Source organism: Erithacus rubecula (genome assembly GCF_903797595.1).
Source record: "Erithacus rubecula genome assembly, chromosome: 21".
NCBI classification, from domain to species: domain Eukaryota; kingdom Metazoa; phylum Chordata; class Aves; order Passeriformes; family Muscicapidae; genus Erithacus; species Erithacus rubecula.
The window spans coordinates 9,465,328-9,492,461 of NC_136673.1; the positions used below are offsets into that span (position 1 = coordinate 9,465,328).

The following is a 27,134-nucleotide window of genomic DNA, read 5'->3' on the forward strand; positions in this document are numbered from 1 at the left end:
GTCCCTGTGTCCAGCAGGCTGCAGAGCTCCCTGGCAGGCAGTGCCAGGGGCAATCAGGGGTTTGGGGTGACCTGTGAGCCCCAGCAGCAGCAGCAGTGTGCCCCAGCACGGGCACAGCTCAGAGCTCGCCCCAGGGCAGCGCTGCCTGAGCTGCACCAGCCGTACTTGACACGCTCCCCTGGGGCTGTGCATCACATCCAATGTGCCTTACCCAAGGAAAAATTGTGTCACTTATGGTACATGTAAAGTTAATGCAGGTTTGGTGTTCCTGCTGATCCCAAATGATCTCCTGCACGTGGGGAGCTGTGCTCAGCCCAGCCAGGACAGCGGCGCTGCTGAGCCTCCCTCCCAAACTCCCAAAAATAAGGATTTCCAGCAGCACTGCCAGCGTTTGTACCTCACCAGTACTGGCTCCTGCCTGGTGCCAGGGGGGCTCTGTGCCATCCAGGGCTCAGCACAGTTCTGCCTGCAGGGACACAAATGTCCTTACAGATAAACCCCTGCCCCTCCAGGGCTGGGGCCCAGCTGCCTCCTGATGGGAAGCTCACTCCTGTCCATAACCCCTGAGTGCATAAGGCTTAATTAAAAACTGTCCCTGCTGATGTTGGTGGCAGTGCTGAGTGGTGACTGTGGCTCTGCCATGTGCAAATGCCATGTCTGAGCTAAGTGATGCTCAGGCCACAGGCACCTTCCCAGCGTTTGGAATGCTGCTCCTACTGCCTGCAAGGACCCTCCAGGAACCATCCTGACACACACATATGGGTATTTATGGTATATTCTCTTCCAAAACCCAAATTAAGGGCACTGGGAAAAAGAGGGTCACACCCTCCATGACCTGAGGAGGGGACAGGGACAAATTCAAACCACACCAGTCCAAGTGGGAGCAGAACCAGCCATCAGCTCTGGAGGGATATTTATGGGAGTCAGAGCTTTGGTGCCAGCAAACCATCCCAAAATTGTGTTCATCAAACAGCACCTTAGCAGTGCCAGTGCCAGTGCCCCATGCTGAAAGCTGGCTCCCCATGGCCATGTTCTGGTGGGGCTCTCAGGAGAGTGGCAGTGGCATCCTGGAGGGAGAGAAGAAGATTTTCCATATTTTCTTGTTTGCTGGTTTTCTCAGCAGCTCTTGCAGCGAGTGGAAGCAGTGGCACAGCCAAGCCCCTGCTCTGGACAGTCAAACACAGCCCGGGGCAATCACACCTGGGGCAGGTCAGGGAGAAGGGGAACAGGATGAGGTGAGTTTGGGAACAGCAGCAGGCAGAATGACATCTGCAGAGAAGGGGCAGTGCTGTCCCCCAGCACAGCCTGGCTGTCCCTGTCTGAGCAGCAGAGCCCGGGGGCTGCAAGGACACACAGCCCCACACAGTGACAGAAACCTGAGACAGGAGCTGTCACAGCCAGCAGACATGAGCCCCACTGCTGGCAGCAGAGCTCTCCCCAGCCTGGCAGGGCTTGCTGGAGGCTTTGGACAGGTGCTTCCAGCTGCCACTGGTCCTTCTTTCTAAATCCCACTGCGGATTCTCTAGGAGCTGGAAGGAAGCAGCTGAGTTTGTTGCTTGCACCGAGTCCCAGGGTGCTGCCCATGGGGACAGCAGTGCCACTGCCACCAGCTCTTGGTGGGACAACCCCAAACATCCTCCTCCCTCCATGGCATCCCCTCTCCAGAGGGGTTCCCAAATCCCTGCCTTGAGTCCCCTGGGGCAGGGGCTCAGGATGGGAGCTTGGTCTGCTGTGAATCCATCACTGGGACACATTTCAGAGAGCTCAGCCAAGGCTTTACTCCCACTAGATGTGTCACCAAAAGGTTTTGAGTGGAATGTTCTCAGTGCAGGTCCTGTGGCTCCTCGGGACCTTGTCTGACCCTGCTGCCTCAGGGTTGGTGCTGGCTGGCATCAGATTTGTTTGGGAACAAGCTCTGTTTCCTCCTCACCCACAATGAAGCCTCCAGGCCTCAGCAACTGCTTCAGCTCTTCCAGCAAAGAGAAATTAATCCAATTTCTGGTCAGATTTTGTGTTCATGGTGATGTCACACAGCCATAAAGAAACTGCAAGGGTGGTTTCCAGGTGAAGCCTGCACCAGGAGAGAGGGGACAGGAGCCTTAGGCTCTTCCAACCATTGCATCTCCAGCAAGGCAGAGCCTGGGGGACAAAGGGGTGGCACAGCACTGGCTCCTTGGGGCAGGACTGCTGTCCACATGGGCAGGGATTGATTAAAACCTCCTGACATGGAGGTGGGGTCACTGGGGTGCCCTGGGTGTAGGAGCAGCATGGGGCAGACTCACCTCTGGCACCTCTGGGACCCAGCCAGCAGCAAAGCAAGATGAAAAAAAAAAATTTTGCTTTTATATTTGCCCCATTATGGGTTTACATTCCTCAGCATGGAAGAACAGATTGGTTTAATGTCCAGGGCTCAGCTATGCAAGATGCAGCAGGGAGGAAAAACGTGATCAATTATTTAGGAGAGACTTTCAGTCTCACATCAGAGGTTCATCTTCTGAATTCATACATTTGAACTAAATGCTGTTTCCCCTGGTACAAGGCACAAAGCAAATAGAGAGGCTCTAATTAGCACTCTCAGCAGCCTAATATTTGTCTGTTTTCTGTGACTCCCTCAATGAGCCCTGCAGCTCCCACCCAGGCTCCAGGAGCACGTCTGGCTGCCAGGATGTTTATAGGGAACATACACAGCTTGGAAATGAATTACCTGTTTGAACAGAGGGGAAGAGCTCTCCTGGAGCAAGAGCAGCAGGGTTCAGCTGACAGAGCTCTCATTCTCCTGCACAATAACCCGTGGTGCCCCAGCTGAGGGATGCCCTGGGCAGAGGGAACACCTGCAATCAGCTCCTGCTCCAACAGCACAGCACAGGACTGTGACAAACACAGTCTGTCTACTGCCAGGGGGTTGGATCCAACCTCTGCTGAAGGCAATTTTGGTTTTGGCTTTATCCTTTGGAGGCAGATGGCCCAGGATGGGCTTGGTAAGGGCAGGCAGAGCACCTTGGTCATCTCTGGGGTTTGTGCTCCAGTTGCAATCAGGGAGAGGTTCCTGGAGTGTAACCACCAACAAACACAGACACTGAAGGGCCTCACATCTGGTTTGCCAATCCTTCACCAAAACACTAATCTCTGAATTGTGCTGCTGCTGCTGCCCAGAGCAGATCTGCTGGAAGGTGAGAACTCACCTGTGCTCACCTGTGCTCACCTCCAGGCTTGGTCCCAGCTTAGAGCCTTTCCCACACCCAGCACCAAAGGAAATCCAATCTCTCCAGCTCCACAAAAGCTCCCAGCTGTTCTACCTTCACTTCTAAAGAAGTTTTTAAGTTTTCTTTGTAAGAATGAATTCTTTGCAGCAGCAGGGAAAAGCCTCCAGTGATTGCAACACATTCTGTACAACTGCATTAACCAAAATCTGCATCAAAGGTTTACATGACCCTTGTAGGGAAGGTTTCCAACTGCTTCCACTGCTTCTGGATGGGCCTGGAGCCAGATGGAGATGCAGCCAGGCTGGGTGGTCTCACCTGAGAACAAAACATTGACCTGGTGCTCTGAAGCTGAAAATTACATTTTGTGTAAGCGGAGCAGCCTCCCTGGCACAGGCTGCACATTTCTGGACATGCCCCATCCCTGGCAGTGTCTAAGGCAGGTTGGACAGGGCTTGGGGCAACCTGGGCCCGTGGGAGGGGTCCCTGCCATGGTAGGGGTGGCACTGGATGGGCTTTGGGGTCCCTTCCCACCCAAACCAGTCTGGGATTCTGTGACAGAGGAAAACAATGCAGGGCAGGTAGAATAGAGCATGTGCCAGGAGAGGAAAGGAGGTTCAATGCAGATAAAAGGTCACAATTCAGAGCTTTTACAAGTCCCAGACATCACCAAACACATTTCTGGCCTTAGAGTGCTGCCCAGCTTTGGTGATGCCTGGAGGGCCAGGAGAGCTGAGGGAAGGAAGCAGCTTTGGGGGTGTCCTCAGTGCTCTGGCTGGATGACAAATCCCTTCAAGGCAACAGCACCTACAGATGGAGCTGAGCTGGAGTTTCCATGAAGCAAGAATCAGCTTGGTTATGCAGCCACTGGCAGTGACAGATGTGACACAGGCTGAGCAAGCACCAGGGGATGTCTGGACAGGGTCCAGCTGCCACTGACAGCTCCAGCCCTGGGGACAGAGCACTGGAGATTTCTTCCCAGTGCCTGACAACACCTAGAGTGACTCCTGCTGGGCTGAGCAGCTGGAAACTGTGTGTGTTCCTCTGCAAGTCTGACAGAAGCAGAGCCAAGTTGGGCTCTTAGTTGTTGACAACTTTTCTCTTTGTAGGACCTGATGCAAAGAAACAGACATTTCAATCCAGCAAAATAACTTTATTTCAACAGGGCAAGTACAGCCAAGTGGTGATTCCAGAGTTGCCCAGCAAGTGTCAGCTCCATGATCCATCAGCAAATGTCCTGCTGAGGACTCGAGGATCCAGGCTCTATGGCCACCCTTCACAATGATTTCTTAGGTTTAGATTTCAAATGAAATACATTCAGATTTGCTCCTGTCAGAGCACTGCTCACCAGTACATGGTTGGAAGTCACTGAGGAGTTAATTACACAGTTACCTGATTCGTATGAAAAGAAAGCAACCCACAAACCCCTCCCTCTCTCCAGTGCTGCTGCTTCTTCCCAGCACCTTGCAGGGGGAGGTCCCAGCCTTCTTTGGGCCTTTGCAGTAAAAACAGTGGCTAAAAAACAGCAGCAAAATTCCAGGCAGCTTTGAACTGCACATTTCCCCTCTGCCAGTCTGTGATCAACAGCTGCTCTCCTGGCACCAGAGAGAGGAGCAGGCAGCCCCTCCCCAGAGCTGCAAAGGGCCTGGGGCACGGTGCAGGCTGTGCTGAGTGCCCGCCCTGCCTGGAGCAGCCTGGACTCTGCCTTCACTCATCTGGGCCTTGTTTTGGTTTGGTGAAGTGTTCAATAAGCAAGCAGGGCTGCTGCCAGCAGGATGGGCTGTGGCTCCCAGCTGCCTCTCCTGAGTCTAGCCCGGCTCCCCCGTGCTGCTGGCCTGGCCCTCCCCGCTGGGCACATTCCTGCGCCTCCTCAGCTGCACCTCTTCATCCTGCAGGAGGAGAGCAAGCACACACTGACCCTTCACACCCTCTCTGACTGCATCAAACCTGACCTCTTCTCCTCTCCCACCAGCTCAGGCAAGCCCAGCAAACACAACCCCCACTCCAGCTCCTGTCTCAAAACACTGACACCATCCTCACCTCCACATGGGCCATTCCAAATCCATCCTCAGTGAGAGCTGGTCAGGACTAACCCAACAGGCACCCCCAGAGCAGCAGAGATGTGACCTGGCTGAGCTGTGCTGCACCTGGTGCTCACTGACCTCAGGGTGGGCCTGCTGTTCCACAGCATCAAACCCCTGTGCCTGGAAGGGACCTCAGGAAGATAAACTGACATCTGCTCTAAGCAGGGCTGACTCAAGTGCTGGAGCTGGTTCTTCAGGGCACTAATTTGCTTTTCATGTATCTACAAGGGTGGATTTTCCACCTCTCCTCACACAGCCCAGGGTGGGACAGCTGTGTGTACAGGGCTGTATCTCCCACTGGCCCCAGGGAGGGTTTCCTTCTGCACAAATTGTCCCCTCTTGGCTTTTTGCTGGGCATTTTCTCCATAACCTCCATCTCCTAACCTCCTTCTCCATAACCTCCTTCTCCATAACCTCCTCCTCCCTACCCACCCCACAGGCATTTGGCAGATGCTCCCTTCAGCTCCTCTCCCCCAAGCTGGAGGAAGCAGCTCCCTCAGCCTCTCCAGCCCTGATGCACCTCCTGAACAAACCCACAGAGCTGCAGGGCCAGGACTGAACTGTGGCCACCCATGGCAGGGGCTGGCCCGAGGAGGGTGAGCATGTGCCATTTAGTGTCTGTACTAATAAAAGCAGTTCTGCACAGTCCTCCTCAGCCAGTGCCTCCCAGATGCTCCTCTCAGCACCTTTCCCAGCACATCCACCTCTCACCACTGAGCCAGGACTCAACATTCACCAGCCTGCTCCACTATGGTTCGTACCGAGTCAGAGTCTTCCTCAGCCTGGTTGCTTATGAAATCCAGATAATCATCCTTCTGGCTGTCCAGAACTTCTTCCTCATACTCAGTCTGGTAGTCTGACTCATCTAAAGAGAGAAGACACAAAGCACAGGGAGGATTTAACTGGCAGGCAGAAAGCAGAGGAAACTGGGAGAGGAATGACTGTCACTGTCACTGTCACTGAGCACGGGCAGGACAGTGCCAGCAGCTCTCTACAGCCCAGTGAACTGGCACTGCTCACACACAGACCTCAGCTCTCAGCTGGCCATGTCCTCTTCCAGCTGCTGTCCTGAGCCCTCCAGAACCCAGGGAACCACAGCACAGCAGCCCTGCCCAGCTGTTTGGGTCTCTGTGGTGGGTGCCAGCTCCCAGCCCAAGGGACACAGTCTGGTTTTGGGGGATGCTCCCTGGGAATGCCCTTCACTGCACAGATGCTGTTTTCCACCCCCAGCCCAACCAGACCCGTGGTACACCTTCAGAATCCTCTGAGCTGCCAACCCAAACTCCCCTGGCCACAGCAGTCACAGGCTCTGGGAACAGGGATCCCAGGCTCAGGGTGAGCTCTGCCTGCTGTGGAGCTGATAACTGAGTGTCTCCCAATCTCTGCTCCACAGGGGACTGGCACATTTGCATTCCCTTCCTCTCTGCACAGGACAATCACTTGCTTTCTCCAGTAATCCAGCAGATTAACATAATTAAAAGAGTCACAAGAGCTGTGCACAGCAGCAGGACATGCAAGGAAAGCCCCAGTCCCTTGGAATGAGGACATCAGTGCAGAGCCAATGCCTTTCCCAGCACCTGGAGATGACCTGGAGGATCTGCAAAACAGGCAGCAGGAGCTCACCAGGGCCTGGAGGAACAAGACAAGGGGGAATGGCTTTAAGGAAGGCAGGGCTGGATGGGATATTGGGCAGGAATTGTTCCCTGGCAGGGTGGGCAGGGCTGGCACAGGGTGCCCAGAGCAGCTGTAGCTGCCCCTGGATCCCTGGCAGTGCCCAAGGCCAGGCTGGACACTGGGGCTGGAGCACCTGGGACAGTGGGAGGGGTCCCTGCTCATTGCATGAGCTTAAAGGTTTCTCCCACTCAAACCCTTCTGTGACTCCACCTGCAGCCAGGGCTGGCTCCCCACAGACTCCAGGAATGTGCTGGGCCCAGCTCACCCCAGTGCAGCAGCAGCCCCTGCAGAGCCTGTCTCAGGCAGCACCTTCCTGTGCTGGCACCCAGATCTCCAGGATGCAGCTTCAGGCATGAAAGTGGCATTTTATTGTGACCACTAAAATCACATTTGTGTGACACCAGCTCTTCCACCCCTGAGTTAATTCCAGTGTTCTCCAAAGCAGTATCTGGGATGCAGCTCACTGGTGAAGAGAGGGGGCTCCTGTTTAAACCAGATCTTGATTAAGTATTTCTCCTGGGAGCTGTCAATAGCATCTGCTCCATGCTGAAGACAACAGCACAGCCTGTTCCACAGCCTTTTCTCCTAGCACATAACCACAACCAACTGCTAGAACATTGGAATGAATGATATTTGGTCTTTTTAATTTTCTTTTATGCTTTTTAGCTTTTGGGTTTTTGTACTGTGGATTAGAGAATGATTGTTAGTTTTTACTAAAAACACTAACAATAATCTTTGATAAAATACACCAGAGAAACAGGAAACTCATCTCAGCAGCAACAGACACCACAAACAGGAGTTTGGAGTTTATACCTCCAATAAAACCAGCTGCCATCAAGACCATCCTCCTTGACTTTCCCAGCACTGTTCAGCATTTAACAGGTCTTTCCACAGATACAGAACCAGGTGCCACCCTTCTCACATCCCTCACAGCTGCTGGAGGGAAGAAGGAGAGCAGGAGGTGGCCCTGCTGTCCCCAGACATCACCTTCCATCAGGGCTGAGGCTCACAGTGACTGTTCTGGGCACTACAAAACCTCCAGCAGCACCAAGCAGGAGCCTTGCTCAGCTCTCCACCAGCCAAAGAGCACAGCCTGGCATCCAGCCAGCCCAGAGGAGATTCCCCCATGGCAAGGTCCCCAAGGCTGCCCTGAGCAGGGTGAGCAGAGCTCTGCCTGCTGCTGCAGCTGGGGCTGTTTCCCTGCTTTGTGCTGATCCCAGCTGTGGTGGGGCTGCTGGGGCTCCTGCAGTGCCACTGCCAGCCCTGGGGGTCACTCAGGAACTGGAAGCTCAGCACAGCCTCAGCTGCATTAGTGCTGCTTCAGAAAAGTTTTTTTAAGCAGCACAGCTGCAGAGGTGACCTGGTGCCTGTGAATTGTGTCCTTTGGGAGGTGCTGGGATGTCTCCTGCTTCAGCTGAATGCAAACCCAGGCATTTGACACCACCATTAACATTTCCACAAATCCTTTTATCCAAATGACCATGGCTGCAAGTGCTTGATCTCCTGGGCTCAGCAGTCCCTCCCAGGGATGTGACAGAGCCACCCCAGCACAGTGGCACCTGTGCTCCCCTGGCCACAGCCAGATCTGAATCCAGATCACAGCAGGGCAGAGGGATGGCCCTGGGGAGGGAATGTGTGGATGGAGGATGGGCACAGGGCCACCAACACTGCTGTGGAATGAGACACCTGTGCCCAGCCCTGCTGCTCAGCCCTGCCTGAGGAACATTTTAGTAATGGTTTTGGTCACTGCTCTCAGTGTGCTCAAGAGAGGAGCAGAAATTCCTCTGCCCTTTCCCCACAAAACCCACACAGGCTTCTCACCCTCTCTGCTGACCCTTCCCCACCCATCAGAGCTTGAGACTTTCCCTTTGCTTTCCTTAGAACAAAATTATTGACAGAATTTCCTCAGCCAGCCTGAGACCTGCAGTGTGCTGTGAGAACAGGCAGAGCCTTCCTCATCTCTATGATCCAAGAGCTCCCTCAGGAAGGGATTTCCAGAACAAAGGTGACAGAGCAGGGTCACAGCCAGGCCACCAAGCAGCTCCCTGTCCCCTACCCTAACAGGTCACAAGCCCAGACCCCCCTCACCCCCAGAGCAGAGCAATGCCAGAGCTCAGCAGCTGCAGGAGCCACCTGAGAGCAGGTGCCACCTCCCTCTGGGCTCAACTCACCACACACCTTCCCCCACAGTTCTTCAGATAAAGTCTCATGCACAGAGGCCACCAAGGAATGTCACTGCCACCAAAACAGGGTCCCTGCAGCCACACAGAGCCCATGGCAGGAACACCAGAGATCCTCCAGAGCACAACTGTGCTGCCACCCCAGCCTCCCCCTCCTCCAGCCCCCACAGCCAAGGGATTTCAGCACCCTTGAGGAACATGTGGGCCCTGCTCATCCCACCCCATCCCACCCCATCCCATCCCATCCCATCCCATCCCATCCCATCCCATCCCATCCCATCCCATCCCATCCCATCCCATCCCATCCCATCCCATCCCATCCCATCCCATCCCATCCCATCCCATCCCATCCCATCCCATCCCATCCCATCCCATCCCATCCCATCCCATCCCATCCCCATGTGCCACTCTCCCATCCACAGCCTCAGCAGAGAGCAGGAGCCTAAAGGGGAATCATCAGGAACTACAGGAAGGAGGAGGATGTGTCCCAGTGCTCTGGTTAAATCTCAGCAAGTCTCAGTGCCTGAGCCTTAAATAACCACATAGCATGAACTCTTTACTCTTATCCACAATGGCTGCCTCAACCACATTTGATTAATATTTTCTTCATAAGGCATATGATTGTAATTAGCATTTCAAATTACCACAGGGACATCTCTACAAACAGTCACAGATGGGAGCACTGCTAACTTTAGCTTTCCCTCTGCAGGAACAAGAATCAGGAGGAGGGGAAGAGACTGTGTAGAAAGAGCTCCAGCCCTGGTGCCACCCTCAGGGGTTTCAGGCCTGCAAGGCTCTGACCCTTCAGGACCTGGGAGCTCCATAAACAGGGAGCTGCTCTGCAGGGCAGGGCCACCACGGGGCACAGAGCACCTTTGTGTCACCATGCAGGAGTGGGACCTGCTCCTCATCACTTCACTGCTGCTCCCACAACAGAAGCACACAAAAAGCACTGGAGCCAGTGAGTCACTCCTGATCCCACTCAAGACAGCAGGGAAAACAACCTTGGGGCAGGGCTTTAATTCAGCCTCCCCCCAGCCCAGGATGGGCAAACACATCCTTGAGGCAGGGCTTTAACTCAACACAACACAGGCTGAGGATGGAGCCAGCAGAAGGGCACAGCACAGCCTAAGGGGATGGAAGCTGTGTGTCCATTTGTGTTATTTCCCTCAGATGAGACTGGAGCAGGGACCATTCCCACCCTGGAGCACACCAGTAAGGGGCTGACAGCAGTGAGATCATCCTGACTGATCCCTCTGTTCCACAGGAGGTGGCAAGAGGGGGACAGAGAGGATCTGAGAGGAGCAGGGAATGGCTCCCATGGATGGCAGTGCCCAGCAGGGAATGGCAGTGCCCAGTGGCTGGCAGTGCCCCATTGCTGGCAGTGCCCAGTGCCTGGCAGTGCCCCATGGCTGGCAGTGCCCTGTGCCTGGCAGTGCCCAGTGCCTGGCAGTGCCTGTGCCTGGCAGTGCCCCATTGCTGGCAGTGCCCTGTGCCTGGCAGTTGCCCATTGCTGGCAGTGCCTGTGCCTGGCAGTTGCCCATTGCTGGCAGTGCCCCATGGTTGGCAGTGCCTGTGCCTGGCAGTGCCCCATGGCTGGCAGTGCCTGTGCCTGGCAGTGCCTGTGCCTGGCAGTGCCCCATGGCTGGCAGTGCCCAGTGCCTGGATGTGCCCCATGGCTGGCAGTGCCTGTGCCTGGCAGTGTCCCATGGCTGGCAGTGCCCCATGGCTGGCAGTGCCCAGTGCCTGGCTGTGCCCCATGGCTGGCAGTGCCCCATTGCTGGCAGTGCCCTGTGCCTGGCAGTGCCTGTGCCTGGCAGTGCCTGTGCCTGGCAGTGCCCCATGGCTGGCAGTGCCCCATGGCTGGCAGTGCCCCATTGCTGGCAGTGCCTGTGCCTGGCAGTGCCCCATGGCTGGCAGTGCCCAGTGCCTGGCTGTGCCCCATGGCTGGCAGTGCCTGTGCCTGGCAGTGCCCCATGGCTGGCAGTGCCTGTGCCTGGCAGTGCCTGTGCCTGGCAGTGCCCCATGGCTGGCAGTGCCTGTGCCTGGCAGTGCCCCATGGCTGGCAGTGCCCCATTGCTGGCAGTGCCTGTGCCTGGCAGTGCCTGTGCCTGGCAGTGCCCCATGGCTGGCAGTGCCTGTGCCTGGCAGTGCCTGTGCCTGGCAGTTGCCCATTGCTGGCAGTGCCCTGTGCCTGGCAGTGCCCCGTGCCTGGCAGTGCCATCAGGAGCTGTCCCTGTCCCTGTCCCTCCCCCCAGCCCCTCACCATCAGCCAGCGCAGCCTTGACGGGCTCGATGCGGGACACGATCTCTGCCAGGTCTGTGAAGGACGTGGTGGGACAGGTCACGTTCTGCAACACAAGGACAAGTTGAAGGTCTGTCAGCAAATACACACAGAAAATCCAAACAAGTGGAGACTGGATAAAAATGCTATTGAACAGACAAAGCTCCAGACACACACATTCTCCACAGCTACCCCCTCAAAAGCCATTACTCATCACAGAGAAATCCTCAAACAGCTCTCCTGAGGCAGCTCTGCTGCAGAGATGGGATTCCCAACTGAGGGACATGCTCCTAATGGCTCTTACTGCACCCACACAACAAGAACCCTTATTAACAATTAGCAAAGTATGGAAAAGACCCCAGAGACAAGCACAGGAGGGGCTGAGCCCTGGCATGGACAGAGCTCACTCCATGTGTTTTTCTCCATCCATGTCCCTCTTATAGAGGGGCTGGCTGGGCCAGGTGCAGCCCCCAGGGAGCTTCTGCTTTCCCTTGAGAGAAGGTGACCAGGTGGGACACAGCCCTCATCTGGAGGCTGCAGGGACAGGAGGGCCTGGGGTGACCAGAACCCCTCAAGACCCCTGAACTGGAGGTGCTGCAAGAGCCTGCAGAGACTCTCCCACACTTCTCTCTCCAACAGACCCTTGCTATTTTCACTCTGCCTCACCTGAGCAGTGGGCTAAGTGTTCTCTGTTTTGAGAAGCTCTTGCTCCAGTCTCTCCTCCAAGAAAACCCAACTCTGGCATTTAAGAGCCCTCTTGGGATTCCTGCAGCCCCATCTCCTTTGGGGCTGGGCACAATGAACCAGGTGGGCACCTGAACACCTCTCATCCTTTTTTAAACCCAGTGAGTTTAATGAATACAGGACAGCCCCAGCCTAGAGGAAAGGGATGGGGGAGAGCTGGCAGAAGGAACTGGGCTGCCAGGAATTGCTGTGACAGTTTCTTCTCAAACACTCAGCCAGGGCAGCTTCCTAACACAGGGTTTTATGAACAACCCTTTGCCCTTCTGGCAAGAACAGGGACCCTGTGAATCACACAACCCCTGGGGGTCACAGCAGCAGCCCATTGCTGCTGCAGCAAAGTGCTCTCACTTGACCTCCCATCTGTAGCTGATTTTGATGAAATTTAGAACAGCCACAGCACAGAGCAGATCCAGGACAAGCAAAGAGAGCAGAGAAAAGCCTGGAGGGAATGAAAAGGTACCTGTATGAAATGGAACAGCAGTGGCTCAGGACACACACCTTACAATATAAAGAAGCTCATTGTGACTGCTAAGGAACTGCTGGAAAGGATGAGTCAGCCCAGGCTCCCTTTGAACATCCAACCTGAACGTTCCCAGTGCAGCATCTGCAGAAAGTTCCTTACCAGGACAGGCAAGAAAAGCTCCTTAACAGCTCCAGGCTGTGCCACACGACTCAGGGAGGGCCAGGTGCACCTCTGGCCACCACACAGCCACAGCCAAGGCCTGGACTCCCAAACCCACCAGGAGAAGGAGGCTGCACAGAGCACTGGGGCAGACAAGAGCCAGGCTGGGCAGGAGCAGGGACAGGCAGGGACAGGCTTTGGGTAGGGTGAAGGTCCAGGGCTCTGCAGCTGAACAGAATCCTGCCCAACACCAAAGTGTGCCCCAGGAAAAGCAGCAGCAGCTCCAGTGGTGGGATGGATGGCAGTGAAGTGTGACTGGACCCTCAGAAGCATCTGACCCCAGGTCAGTCTGGCTGAGGCAGCTGCACCCAAAACCTCAGCACCAGGACTGGAAAGGCACTTGTGGGAAACCAGGTGTCTTCCCACACTCATTTAGTGCTTTACAAACAGGACTCCAATGTTTAAGTGCCTCCTCTCACTACTTTTAAGGACAAAATCACCCACCCATCAGATAACACAAAGCAAAGAAGTGTCTCAGATCCACCTGAAACCTACTCTCAAACCTCTCTGATATTTTTTTTCCCAAGGAGAAAAGTTTTCTCTTTGGCACAATCTTTATGAAATAAATTAGAGGAGAAAGACAGTTACTATTGTAGTCTGATGGATTATATTTAGCTTTGACTATGAATAACACCTCAGTAGACAAAACTTCCCCAAGTAGATCCAATTAATGGTGCTGCAGCATTTCATACTGGGGAAGAGTAAGGGCTGCTCAAAGTAAAGTTTATGTAAGGTTTCTGTTATTTGTGTCTTCAGTATTTGCATTCTGCAGACAAAATAAACAGGGACTAAATGATCAAAGCAAAGGAGAAGCATCTAAATGATTAAATATCTGGATTTTAAAATAAAATTGCAATGCTCACAACATGCAAATGAGACTATAAGAAATGGCACTCAGCTCTCAGATGTTGAGCATTCCAGAAATAGATGAAGAACTAAAACATATAAAGCATCAAAACCTTTGCTAATGAAAGGCAAATTAAAAATATCAGCTGCTCTGCCTGGAAGATAACACAGCTAAAGGCCTTAAGTGAGTCTAATGCACTAAGGAAAGCAGGAAAAATACTCCAGTGGGAGCTGCAACAGTTGTAACTTCATAGAAATAAATCTCCTGCAACAGAAGCCAGATGCAAAAGTCTTGGGTTTCAGAGGGCTCCAGAGTTTTAGGAGTTGAGCAGATGTCCCTGCAGGTCCTTGGGGTGCACAGAGCTGTGGCTCCTGCTCCATAACCCAGCAGGGCTGGTGAGCCACTCTCCCAAGCCTGTTATTTCCATGCTGTGGCACCTCAGCAATCAGCACTTGGTGCCTCGTTATCGAGTGAGAGCAGGGCCAGGCTGGGTGTGCAGTGAGGAGGTGACAGAAGTGCCACAGAACCCAGGGGAGGTGTGACAAATGTCCATCATGCTGCTGTGATAGCATGATTCAAGTGAAATATTCCCTTCCATTGCTGTAGCCTGTGAAAAGGGCAGTTTCAAAAGCAGCTTTCTTTAGAAGAAGTGTCTGTTACAGCAGTGAAAATGTTTGAGGCTTTTTACTGGCTGGTGATAAAAGCAGGGCTGAAGTAGGACACAACCAATTCTGAGACACAATTCTCCCTGCCTTAACCTCTCCTTATGACTTTCAATATAAAACCTGAACCCCAGCCCCTGTTTCTGATCAGGAGGTGCCAGAGGTGGATTGAGGACTCATCTTGTGCAGCCACACTGAAGTACCTCCTCACCCAGGAGTGCTCCCAGGAGAATCCCAGGCTGAGGGGTCTGGGGCTCTTGAGGCTCAGGGATCTCCAGCTTGTTTCCTCCACAGCTCAGCCTCTGTGTGCTCCTTCCAGAGCCTCTCTGGCCTGCCAGGCAGCGTGGGCAGACCCATCTGATGCTCTAAGTCCCCCTGGACTGGGGGGACATTCACCTCCTCCCAGCAGAGCCATTCCCACCCCTCAGTGACTCACAGCCTCTGCTGACACTGAGATGACATCTGACACTGGCTCAGATGTGGAATAATTCTGCCCTCATCCCTGGGCCAGTGTCCATCCTGCCATCCATCTCTCCCTATCTCCAAGCCCAAGTGCTCTGCCACCCACCCCTGGAGTGCTGCAAATCCTCAGTGTCATCTCTCACCTCACTTGACTTCCCTCTGTGAGGCTCATGACACCTATGATTCATTCTGGCCATCCCTTAAAAAATTACTGCTCATTTCCCTCTCTCTACAAGATAAAAAAGAATTACTGGGTAGAACATAAAGCCTTTGTAGCACTTGAGTTTCAAATCAGAGGGGTTCAAAGGAGAGGAAGGACAGTGAGCCCTTACATTATCCAAATTCCTCAAAGAGCTGGTAACTGTTTCTTAAAACCAACTGGAGTTTCCCTGCCAAGAAATCCAGAGCACAGAGCTGTGACCCAAGCTCAGGGCAGCCACTGTCCCCTGTCCCAGCCCTGAGCTCCAGCAGCACAGAGCATTTCCCTCAGCACTTACATCAGTTTTGGATTTGCAGGTCTCTTGCCTGTCCTTCAGCATCTTGTCAAGGACTCCACTCCTGCACCACACATTAAATACTGTTTTCCCATGCTGGTATCCCACTTCCTGGAAAAAAAAAAAAAAAGTAATCAGGAGGAAAAAAGTAATTAATAACTGCTATTAGCATGGAAACAACTGGAAAAAATAGACCCATTGCTCAAAGTTTTACTCTTTTTCTCAGAACACAGCAAAAATGATCTGAAAAATCAAATGGGAAGGACAGAGCAAGAGGTTTTGAGAGCCCTGGAGCCCTTCAGCCCTGGTTCTGGCAGCAGCACCAAACCTCTGCTGTTGTCTCTCCTCTGGTTTTGGATGAGGGTTCAGAGCATGGGAGACACTGGGGCTGGAATTCACTGCTCACCATCTGTCCCAGCCCAGGGTAGGGGTGATTAAGGGGAGAAAAAGGAGCTGACAGCTCTGCCTGGCAGGGTCAGGCTGACCCAAAATAACCATGAGAAGCTGAGCTTCAGGAACTGCCCCACAGCCACCACTGCTCTGGGCTTTGACACTAAGAGATTCCAGCTCCTTGGAAAGTGCTGGTGCCCATTTCTATCTCCTGTAAAACCCAGGCACACAGCTGAAATTAAACCCCCCACACTACTGCCCAGTCCCTAAGGATTAAGGAATGCCTGGATTGTCCTTCCCTTTGAGATCAGCACAGTTCAAAGCTTCCTTGTGGACAGAAGTGATTGAGCTATGCTGCAGGGAATGAGGATCCAGGAGATGCTGCCCCTGCAGTGTCTCATGCCAGGTGACACTTTTGAGGAACTGCCCTTCTCTCAAGTTTTACTGCACTGACAAAATTTGCCTGGTGCCTTTACTTCTCTTTAACAGCACCACATTAGAACAGAGCAGGGATGTGACAGCTCATGATCTGCTCCTGTGATGAACTATCACACCTGCCTGTCAAGGTTTTCAAATCAGCCAGGGTTCTCCAGCTGGCAAAGAACTATTTATCAGCAAAGTCCTAGATCCACAGGCAGACAGCAGTGTTTGCCCAGAAACCAAGAGGCACCAAATATCCCAGAGAAAATATTTTACACTGGGGAAATCAGCTGGTGGTTTGGATTAGCTGCTGTGTGTCCTAAGGAGTCTCTCAGATGAGAGACTGAACTGTGATCCTGTGTTTGTTAAGCCAGGAGAGATCAGTCTGCAGGTTAAAGAGCATCACAGCATCTTGACTGCAAGAAGGAGTGGTGGTTTCCCAGCCTGGGAGAGGAGCAGAGCTCTGCAGGAATATCTGGGCATGGAAGATGCCTGCATGGCTAAAACAGGCAAAGAGGGGAAGGAGACAGTAAAATCACTTTCTTGACAGGAGACACTGAGCCAGAGTCACTTTAGCTGCCCTGCCTGGGCAGGGACATTTCTGCTGTGAACACTAGATGATGTCAGCAGAACAATTCCCTGCACACCTGGAGCTCTGCCCCTGCTGGGCTCTGACACAAACTCAGCCAGTGCCAGAGATGTGAGGCCTGGTAGCACTGCTCTTCCTGACCCTCTGAGGGGTGCAGAGGAATTATGGTTGATGTTTATACATTGAAGTGTTCACACATTAACAGAACCAGCTTTTTTCACATTTCCCTCCACTTCCAGGATTCAAGGGCTCCCTGACAGATTTCTGCAAACCTTTTGCCTTGGGTTGCAATACAGGATGTGCCAGCAATGTGTATTCTGTCCCCATCTGTTAAACCAGCTGGGGCAGTGATGCTTTTCTCCATGGGAGATCCCCTGCTAATGGGCCATCTTTAAACCAGCTGGGACAATCATCTTTATCTTCCCACAGCCCATCCTCCCTCCAGGAGATATCTCCTGTTCATGGCCACTGAGTCCCAGTGCATGGCTGATAAAATTCCATCATCCCACTGGGAGATGCTCCAGCCAGGGCAGGAGCCAAGCCTTTCCTGCCCAGAGAAAAACTGAGATTTTGGACACCAAGGCACCTTCTTTCCACTGCATTCCAGAGCAAAGCCAGACCTTTCCACATCATCCCTGCACCTTCAGAGGAAACTGCACCTTCTCCAGGAGCACTGCTCCAGCTGAACCACATCTGCCGCTGCAGGAGGATGCAGCCACCATTGAATGGGACTGTGCCACCACCCTGACTGACTGACTGTGTCAGCTTGGATTCTGACTCTGGCAGGGTTTGGGATTGTTCTTTTTAATACTGTATTTCTATTTTAATTTTCCTAGTAAAGAACTGTTATTCCTAATTCCCCTATCTTTGCCTGAGAACTTCTTAATTTCAAAATTATAATAATAATTTGGAGGGAGGAGGTTTACATTGTCCATTTCAAAGAGAAGCTTCTGCCTTTATTGGCAGACACCTGTCCTTCTAATCAGGACACCTTTCATGCTACAACAAGCTCCAGGAGGAGGGGAAAGTGAGGACAAAGCCCAGCCCACACCAACACCAAACCCCAAGTGCCCAGAGAAGCTCAGACACCCACGAGCTGTCACTGAGCCCAAACAGCCTCGAAACACAACGAGGCAACCGATCCCTTCACAGGTCATTACAGAATCAAGATTGCTAACTCAATTCCTGCTGCTAATCCAATCTCCCAGCCAGGATATCATTCCACAGCATTATTGAGTGTCAATTATTCACTCTGTGCCAGCCAGCTCTTCTCTCTGCACTGCTCCAGCACTAATTAGCAGCACCAGAGCTGTGAGGAGCAATGCTGGGGGGGGTGTAAGAGCTGAAATGAGGGATGGGGGCTTTAGGGGGCTCTTTAAAATGCTATTTATTGTATTTAGATCTTGTAGCAATTCACGTGTTGTGAGTAATGAGAGCCCAGCCCACAGGTTTTTCAGCATCAGCTGTGGGTTTGTCTGAAGTTAGCTTTAGTTCTGGTTACAATGCATTATTTACTTTTAATTGCAGAGCATTTTTAGATATAACAACTAATCAATACTCTTATTATTACCTACAGCCTATTACAACTACTAACATTACCATATTTATGCTACTATTTTCCAATCACAAAAAGTTAATATGTTACAGTTTAAGCTAGGAGTTGTTTTTCAGTTTTCTTACAGTGGATGATTTTGAGATGTTTCTTTGTACTTCCAACACGGCATTTTTGTTTGCTGTGAAAATCTTGCTTGGTAAAGACATCTTTTGTTTTGAGGCGGATTTATCCTTTGCTCAGAGTTATAAAAACCCCTTTCAACTCATTTTACTCTTTGCCTTAGTTACCCCCTAAGGCTGGCTCAGCAATTCTTTTCCTCTATATCAAAACTTGCTACCATTTCTATTAACTCTTCAGACTGCACACCCGGGGCCTCTCTGTCACACAGATACCCCTGCGCTCCCGACGTGTCCGGCGGGGCACTCACGCAGATCTCGTCGAACTTGCCGAAGTCCAGCGTGCCGTAGCGGTCGATGGGCGGCCGGATGTACTCGCAGTAGTCGCTGCTCTTCACCATCTCCAGCTGCCGCACGCAGCACACGTACGCCAGCCGCGTCTGGATCTCGGCCATGTTCAGCACCTGCCCGGCAGCCACAGCGCAGCCTGAGCCGCAGCTCCGGGGGAGCTGCGAGAGAGCCTGCACTGCTGAGCTTACACAGCGTGTTGACTGCGTGTGATGGGGATGGTGATGGAATAAGGGGTGGAAATGTCTTGGGTTGCACTGCAGCATGTCACCAAAAGTGTGGATTCTGCCACCATCTGTTAAACCAGCTGGGGCAGAGACCCTTATCTCCCAGCACATATCCTCTGCTAATGGGCCATCTTTAAATCAGCTGGGACAATCATCTTTATCTTCCCACAGCCCATCCTCCCTCCAGGAGATATCTCCTGTTCATGGCCATTGAGTCCCAGGGCATGGCTGATAAAATTCCATCATCCCACTGGGAGATGCTCCAGCCAGGGCAGGAGCCAAGCCTTTCCTGCCCAGAGAAAAACTGAGATTTTGGACACCAAGGCACCTTCTTTCCACTGGATTCCAGAGGAAAGCCAGACCTTTCCACATCATCCCTGCACCTTCAGAGGAAACTGCACCTTCTCCAGGAGCACTGCTCCAGCTGAACCACATCTGCCACTGCAGGAGGATGCTGCCACCATTGAATGGGACTGTGCCACCACCCTGACTGACTGACTGTGTCAGCTTGGATTCTGACTCTGGCAGGGTTTGGGATTGTTCTTTGTAATACTGTATTTCTATTTTAATTTTCCTAGTAAAGAATTGTTATTCCTAATTCCCCTATATTTGCCTGAGAGCCCCTTAATTTCAAAATTATAATAATTTGGAGGGAGGGGGTTTACATTGTTCATTTCAAGAGAGGCTCCTGCCTTTCTCAGCAGACATCTGTCTTCCAAACCAAGTGGATTTCAGAATGTGCTCTGTGCTCACATGAGCTGGCACACAGGAACCTGGTGATGCCCTCACAGAGCAGCACCTCCAGTGTGTCCCAGTGTGGGCAGGCAGGGATGAGGGCCCATGATCAGCACCACAAAGGGAACTGCCTTCCAACAAGCTGGAACCAAGACTTTCACCCCAGGATATAGTGAAAGATCTGTGCTGAGATGAGAGGCACAGTGGTCCTTTAAGGCAGAAATCAGTGATGCCCCATCCCTGCAAGGGTTCACAGCCTTGTTGGACAGGGCTTGGAGTCTTGGGGAGGAACTGAATGAGCTTCAAGTCCCTTCCAACTCAAGCCAGTCTGAAATTCCATGATTCTCTGATCTGTCCAGGGCCAGTGCAGAGATTGTGCAGAATGGCTGAGGTGGACAGGGACCCCTGAGATCACCCAAACTATCCCTCCTGTCCAAGCAGGGTCAGCTGGGGCAGCTTCTCCAAGAGCATGTCCAGCGGAGTTTCGACCATCTCCACAGATGGAAACTCTACCAGCCATCTGTTTGGCCAGTGTTTCATCACTATCAGTAAAAAAAGAGAAGTGCTTTGTGGTGTTCAGAAGGAAGTCCATGTTTCTGTGGGTGCCTACTGCCATTCAGGCAGTTGGAATATTTCACTGGGTACTGCTGAGACCAATTCCAACTGGGGAATGCAATTGGAAGGAAAGAATTAAAATCAATATTCACTTGGGGGACAGCTGCAGAGCCAGGAACTTTAGGAAATGCAGAATAAGAAACAGAGTTGGCCTGACCACATTAAAAAAAAAAAAAAAAAAAAGTAAAATCATGGTACGCAGACCCATGTTTATCAGTTGTACTTCATTACTGCCAAGTGCTAAGATATCCCTACATCAGCAGTTCAGACACATACAGGATAGAAAGTGAACTGAACAGATTTACTACTTTTATGGGTAAAATTAATAAATTCTGACTTTATCAGAATGTACACAGTTCCAAGAAAAGGTTTCTTTGCTCTGAGAATTCTGCCAGGCCCTTCCACATCACTGCCCTCCCCATGGTGTGAGGGCACTGCCCTGTTCTCTGAACAAGAACTCAAATCCAGCCAAACAACAAACCTGGCACAGCCTTGCTCCCTGAGTAACAGGGAATCTTCCCACTGCTCCCACTGTTCCCACTGCTCTGGAAAGCTGTCTGGCCCCCAGCAGTACCTTGACTTTCTCAGCCAGGGGGTTCCACCTCTTCCAGAGCAGCCACCATCCGGACAGGCAGTCGCCGTAGTTGGTGAGGTCGGTCTCGTCGCGGCTGCCCACGTCGATGGCGATCACCACCTTGGCCCCCATGGACCTGGCCACGTCAGCTGGGGGACAGCAGCTGTCAGAGCCCCTCTGCCCTCCCTGCTGCTGTCCCAGGGGCAGGGACAGATCTGTACAGCTCAGCTGTGTCACCTGAGGCTGCACCCACCAGCAGCAGCAGCTGGGCAGGAGTGACCATCAGCGCTGACCATCAGTGCCCAGCCCTGCAGGGATCCCAAAGGCAGGGGGATGTGGCACTTGGGGACACAGGTTAGTGCTGGGGAATGGCTGGTCCCAGAGGGATCTTCAGCCTAAACAGTTCTGTGATTCCATATGAACTCTGCAGCAGCTCTGCCCACACCATTCCTGCTCAGGGAGGCTCCATAGGGAGGGAGGGATCCCAAATCCTGAACCAGCCAAGCCCTGAGTGACCCCAGGGTGAGCCCCCACTGCTGCAGGACATCACTGCCAGGGGATGTTTTGCCCAAATCAGTGGGATGACCTGACCCTCCCTGAGGTCCCCAGTAGCCTTGTGAGGCAGCAGGGGAACAGGGGACACAGCACCAGGGCAGTGACACCACACTGGGTATAATGGAATAGAGCACATCAAATCCACATTTATCCTAAAAAAACACCTGGGGCACCTGCAGAGAGAACAAGTGGCTGTGCCTTAGAGAGAGGAGGCAGCAGTGCCAGTGCTGCAGGGAGAAGGTGACAATGGGAGGAGCAGGACAGGGACCTGCCAGAGAGGAGAGGCTGGATGGCAGCCTGAGAACAGCTCTGGGATCCAAGAGAAAGATTCACATCTGAAAGTGGGAGAGAAATGAGGCAACACTTCCTACTTGAAGGTCAGTGAAAGGACAAGCTGCAGTCTCTGGATACGGGTGAGGATTCAGGGAAGCGCCAGGGGAGGGAAGAGAAGGACATGAACCTCACAGAATGAATTTATATTTCTTTCACACCCCCAGAGTCCGAGATAGTTGCAGTTTCCAGAATAGTTTTGCGTAGGAAAACCACAGCTCTGAAGAGCCAATTTAGAGGCTTTATTTAGACACTTCTTTAAATCAGAGCTGTTCTGTAAGTTGGATTTATATTCCTGGGCTTGTTCAGTCTATTGTGTTTCCCACCCAGTGTCACCTGTGTCTGCCCTTTGCCCTCTCCAGCTGTGGAGATGCAGGAGGTGCTTTGGTTTGCACTTCACAATTTCTGCTTGCAAGCACAGAGAATGCCAGATTTGGGGGATCTGTTTTGTACTATTTCTGTTACTGGGTTTTAAGTAAACACAGCCCTGATGGAAAAATGAAGTCAGGGTGTGACAGAAGATGTAAATGACTCAGGTTGCTCAGGTGGGGAGTCTCTGCCTGGGGTTCCTCCCTCTTGACCTGAGCACAGTCACGAACTGCAGTGACCCTGCAGGGCTCTGCTGCCTCTCCACCCCCTTGGCCACCCACCCTGGTGACTGCAGTGAAACCTGACACAAAGCACATCCCAAACACAGCCAGCTCACAGCCCTGCACCCTGCTGGGGGTTCAGACCTCATCCCACACCACACACCCTCCTTCATGGCCCCGTGACTCCCCCACTGCCACATGCTTCAGGTGACACCAGCCTGAGCAGCAAATGCTGCTGATCTCTCAGAATGATTTTTAATTAACTAATTTAAGAGAAACTCCAAGGTAGATTGTATGTCTATGGTTTGATTCCTCCTCTCTCCCTGCAGCAAGCACTAAAATAATTCTGACTTAACTGGGAGTTGTATATTCAGAATTCTGGAAATACTTCCTAGAAAAGTGTTAATAAAGCCAAAATAAAGGGAACACCCAGGAAACTGAGAGCAATGAGGTCACCAGGATGAGGTTAAAGGTGTCTCTGAGATTTAGGGGAAAACCAAGGAGCCCAATGTTTACAGGCTGTTTGATGGGCAGTTCTGGGAACTCCCTCCCCCTGTGTTGTGCTCCTACCTGGCAGGTTGTTGATGTAGCCCCCATCCATGAGGAGATGGCCATCCTTGGGGTCACACAGGGGAGGCATGTACCCCGAGAGGGACATGCTGGCACGGACATACCTCCACAGGGAGCCTGCAGGGAGGGCAGACCAACCACATTAATCACCAGCATTAATTACTGCCATGCAGGGGGGGCTGCTGCACTCATTAAGGTAATCAAGAGATAGAGACAGGCTTTCCTCAGAACACTGTGAGCAAGTTATTAAAGCAGTTTATTATTTTCTGTTGCATTTTAAGGCTGTAAGAGCAGTGAAAAGGATAATGCAACATAATTCCTGGTGTAATGGAGAAGTAAGAGAGAAGAGAGATTTATTTTAAGAAATATTGCACATATATAAAGGGTAGTTTGTGCAAAACAAAATAGAAAAGACTCATTGGTCCAAGAAGATAACACCTCTCTCAAAACATACTTTTGCAAAACATCATGTCCCTCAGGCACCCTGCAGGTGCAGAATCATTGTTATAATTTGTTGACCTTGTAAAGGCCTGAGGAAGGCAAGGCCTCAAGGCTTTTCCCTGGTTCCCAGTAGTATCCAATGACAACTTTCTGTATCATAATCCTGGCTAGGATGAAACAAGGACTCTGCAGACATCAGGCAACAGCCCCAGAACCCAGGGCTTGAAGCCCATTCCTCATATTTATATTGCCTTTTGTGAGATCTCAGCACATTCCTACTGCAGGGAGCACCAGGGCTGAGGAGGGAAGGAAAAGGTTTCTCCTGAGGACAGAGGGATTGACAGAACAAGTGCAGCTGAAGTCACTGTGCTCTACAGAGATCCACAAACTCCTGACTTCTAGCAGGACCTGAACCTGAAAAACACAAGCTGTAGAACCCACAAAAATTCTGGTTTCCCTCCTCTGCAACAAGCACACATTTTCTCTTGTGAAACCACTGCAAATGCCTGGTGGGGATCATTATCTTCTCCTGGGCCATTTCTGATGGTGCTGTAAGGAAGTTATAATCCTTTAAGCTGCTAGAAACAAAGTTTAGTCAAGTAGAAATTGATTTGCCTTGCTTCCTGTAAAACATTCTGCTTTAAGGCTCTTACACACTGATTTTTCTCTTAACATTTGCATCAACCAAATTGGGAAGACACTGCATTTCCACAGGCCAAGAGGCTTGTCAGAGAAGTGAATCTTTAAAATACCAGGAATAAGTGAGCCTTGCCGTGTTAACTCACTGCTCAGTAATTAACTGCTTGGTGCTTCTAACAGCAACTCTTCCCAGCAAATTCCCTGGGAATTGATTTTTTTGGTGTTTTCTTTTAAAAACAGATAACAGCTCTGTTTCTAATGACAACCCCAGCACTCCTGCTGCTAGCACAGGTTAATACTGGCACATTTGGGGGTTATTATTAATAGTTTTAGTGGAACTTCCACCCAAGGAAACTGCTGACGTGTGTTACACCTCACAGCCCAAACCAAGATGGGAAATGGCAGCAGCTGGGAACTTAATTTATCTCCATTCAGTGGAGACACCCATAACCATTGTCCAGCTGATTCCTACCCTTACATTAAACTTCCATGGGGACAAGCAGGTGGCTGGAGTGAGTTTCCTGACCTCAACTGGCTTAACCTGCTATGGAATGGGAATACAAAACCTCTGAGAAGGGTTAATCCTTTTTCTGCTTGTTTTAGCTGCTCTGATCAAAGCCCAGAGTCCTTCAGCAGCTCCATAACCCCCCTGGAATGGCAGGAATGGACAGTGTGACCTGTGCCAGCCCAAGGACAACCATCAGAGACATGGCAGCAAGGGGTGCAGCTCCCCCCAGGAGGAGGCCTCCCTGGAGGCCTCCCCTGCAGGCTGAGCCACTGCCCTGCTACCCCAGACTGACAAAGGGCAAAGGCAGGGACACATCCCAGGCACCTCAGATCCTCCTCCCCTCTTCACTCAGTGAGAAACAGAAAGGACTGACCACAGGTGAGAGCTTCACTCAGCCCCTGCTGCAGGCAGAGTCTGTTCTGGGGGAAGACAGCTTCACTTAGGGGAATTTGAATTGTCAAAGGTTTCAGTTGTTTGAAGTCTGATTTATGGATAAAATACCTGCACTTGACTTTAAGGATACAGAAAGGTGCCAATGGACCCATTTTCTCCTCAAACAGTGAAGGCAGCATCTCATTGAATCCCTTCCCAGCAGCCCTGCCCCTTGTTAACTGTGTACAACCACAGTTTGGTGCTCAGCAAGTATCAGAGAAGGGAGAGACAAAAGGAAGGACAGATTTGAAAGGTGAGACAGATCCCAAGAAGAAGGGGTGCCCCTGAAGTCCCCCATGCAGGTTCAAGGCTGCAGAGGCCATGGACACACTCACCATCCCTGTGCACCCTCATGGCTGAGGCAGTGATGTCAGTGGTGATGGTGAAGTAGGGAATCCACAGATCCTGCAACACAGGAGTCCCAGTTTTACTAAATCTGTGACCTTGCACTTGAGCACACCCTGTGCCTGCCACACAGCAGAGCAACAACCCCTGGGCCTCATCAGACAGAGCTAGACACACACCTGAATGGATGGAGGAAAAACCCTCAGTCCTGCATTTCAGTTCCTAAATTTGTCTCTCATGCAAACAATTCATTCAGAACCAAGGCAGACAAAACTCCTCATTTCCTTTTTGCAGCAGCAAGAACCCCTTGTTCCAGCAAAGTGTGCAGAGACAGCACAGAGAGCTCCTCACACAAATCAGAGTCACCTTCTGCAGGGTTTTATTTTAATTTCAGGTGAAGGGTGGGATCTGATCACTCCCATCCCAAGGGATCCTGAGGCTCTTTAGTGAAGAAAAGGATCCATGGCTTCTTGACTGAACAATGGTTAATTTGTAGCTGCTGGTGAAGGAGCCAGGGGTCATCACTTCAGCAGGAAATGCAGACCCAACATTTTCTGGAATCAAACACCAAACTCTGGAGCACTGGCTACAGGAACAAAGGACCCTGCAAGATTCCAAGAAGATTTTGGAGGCTGCCTGAGATCCTGCAGTGTAGCACAACAGTGGGGGTGTGGAACAGGAGGTGAGTTAGACAAAAAGAATGGCCAAGCCAAGGGCTTTGAGAGTTCACTCAATGGGGCCAGCCCTGCTCCTGGCAGGGGAAGTTCTCCCTCTGGCTTCAGCTGTGTCTCACCTCCCACCAGCTGGAAAAAGCAAAGGGCAAGGTGACCTCCCAAGTGTGCAGGCTCTGCTGGACACAGCAGAGTTTTGGAAAGTTTCCATGGTGCCTGGTGAAATGGTAGCTGCCAAGGGGAAGCAGGAGGACTTGTCTGAGTGAACTGACCTTGTGCCCAGGGAACAGCTGATGCTGCTCTGTCAGTCAGAAAACTTGAATCAAGGCTGGAGAGGAAAACCTGCCCTCCCAGGCAGCCTTTGTTCAGTGGACACAGTGTCTGAGCCTTCTCCAGCACAGCTTTAAAGGGCCTTAGACCAAACCCAGGTTTGCACTCCAGGACAACTGGAGCTGGAAGCTCTCCCTCACTGGGCAAGCTGCAACTCCTGGTGTGATTTCTGTGCTGTTCACCCTGAAATTGTGCCCTGCTAAAAAGAAGGGGTTTTTCTGCTGAATTTAATCTCAGCAGCTCTGCAAAGCTGGGGAGAGCTCCCAGGCACAGCACCAGTATCACAACCCCAGTGTAAATGCCAGAGGAAAGTGGATGAATAGTGTGATTACAAGAGAATTAGGGTGCCTATCCATGCTGAAGATATTCTGGGGATTGCAGCTCTCAGTGCATCAACCACATACAAAGCAAAAATAGGGGAATGGGAAAAGAAGCCTCTCTGACACCTCCTTTCATGTTCCTGCAAACACAAAGCAAACCAACCCGAGCCCTCCCACGCCACAGCAACATCTCACTGCTCAGGGATTGTTCCACTGCTTTGGAACAGAGCATCATTCAAGCCTGAAACAGGCCTTAATGAAAGGCTTGTCTGATTCCTCACACCTGAACTCCCAGCTGAGATGATTCACAAGGGCATTTTGGCACGGGTGTAAGAACTCTGGAATGGAGAATAAAAATTCCAGAGGCTGATGTTCTCACAGAAGAATGGGGAATTCCAGAGGAAAATGGCTCTATTACTGGAGAAATTTCCTTCAAGCCCCTGGGCTGGTTAGTGTGTCCAAGGGCCCAGGCAGGGCTGGGCTGTGCTCCCTGAGGGTCTCACGTGGATGATCCCAGCTTG

General features: G+C 51.8%; 1 protein-coding gene across 4 annotated transcripts in view; it reads right to left on the reverse strand.

Annotated features, from left to right (window-relative positions):
* Positions 1-4,340: 4,340 nt before the first annotated feature.
* PNPLA7 (patatin like domain 7, lysophospholipase) overlaps positions 4,341-27,134 on the reverse strand; it is a 135,286-nt gene continuing 112,492 nt past the window's right edge. For all 4 annotated transcript variants that reach the window (XM_079324229.1, XM_079324227.1, XM_079324226.1 and 1 more), the window contains exons 29-36: positions 25,283-25,352; positions 22,928-23,044; positions 20,883-21,031; positions 18,695-18,847; positions 15,317-15,424; positions 11,405-11,489; positions 6,046-6,149; positions 4,341-5,089 (exon numbers count right to left, since the gene is read on the reverse strand). In XM_079324229.1, the coding sequence (XP_079180355.1) occupies positions 5,009-5,089; positions 6,046-6,149; positions 11,405-11,489; positions 15,317-15,424; positions 18,695-18,847; positions 20,883-21,031; positions 22,928-23,044; positions 25,283-25,352 (867 nt within the window). In that variant the 3' untranslated portion in view covers positions 4,341-5,008. The remainder of the gene's footprint in view (positions 5,090-6,045; positions 6,150-11,404; positions 11,490-15,316; positions 15,425-18,694; positions 18,848-20,882; positions 21,032-22,927; positions 23,045-25,282; positions 25,353-27,134) is intronic.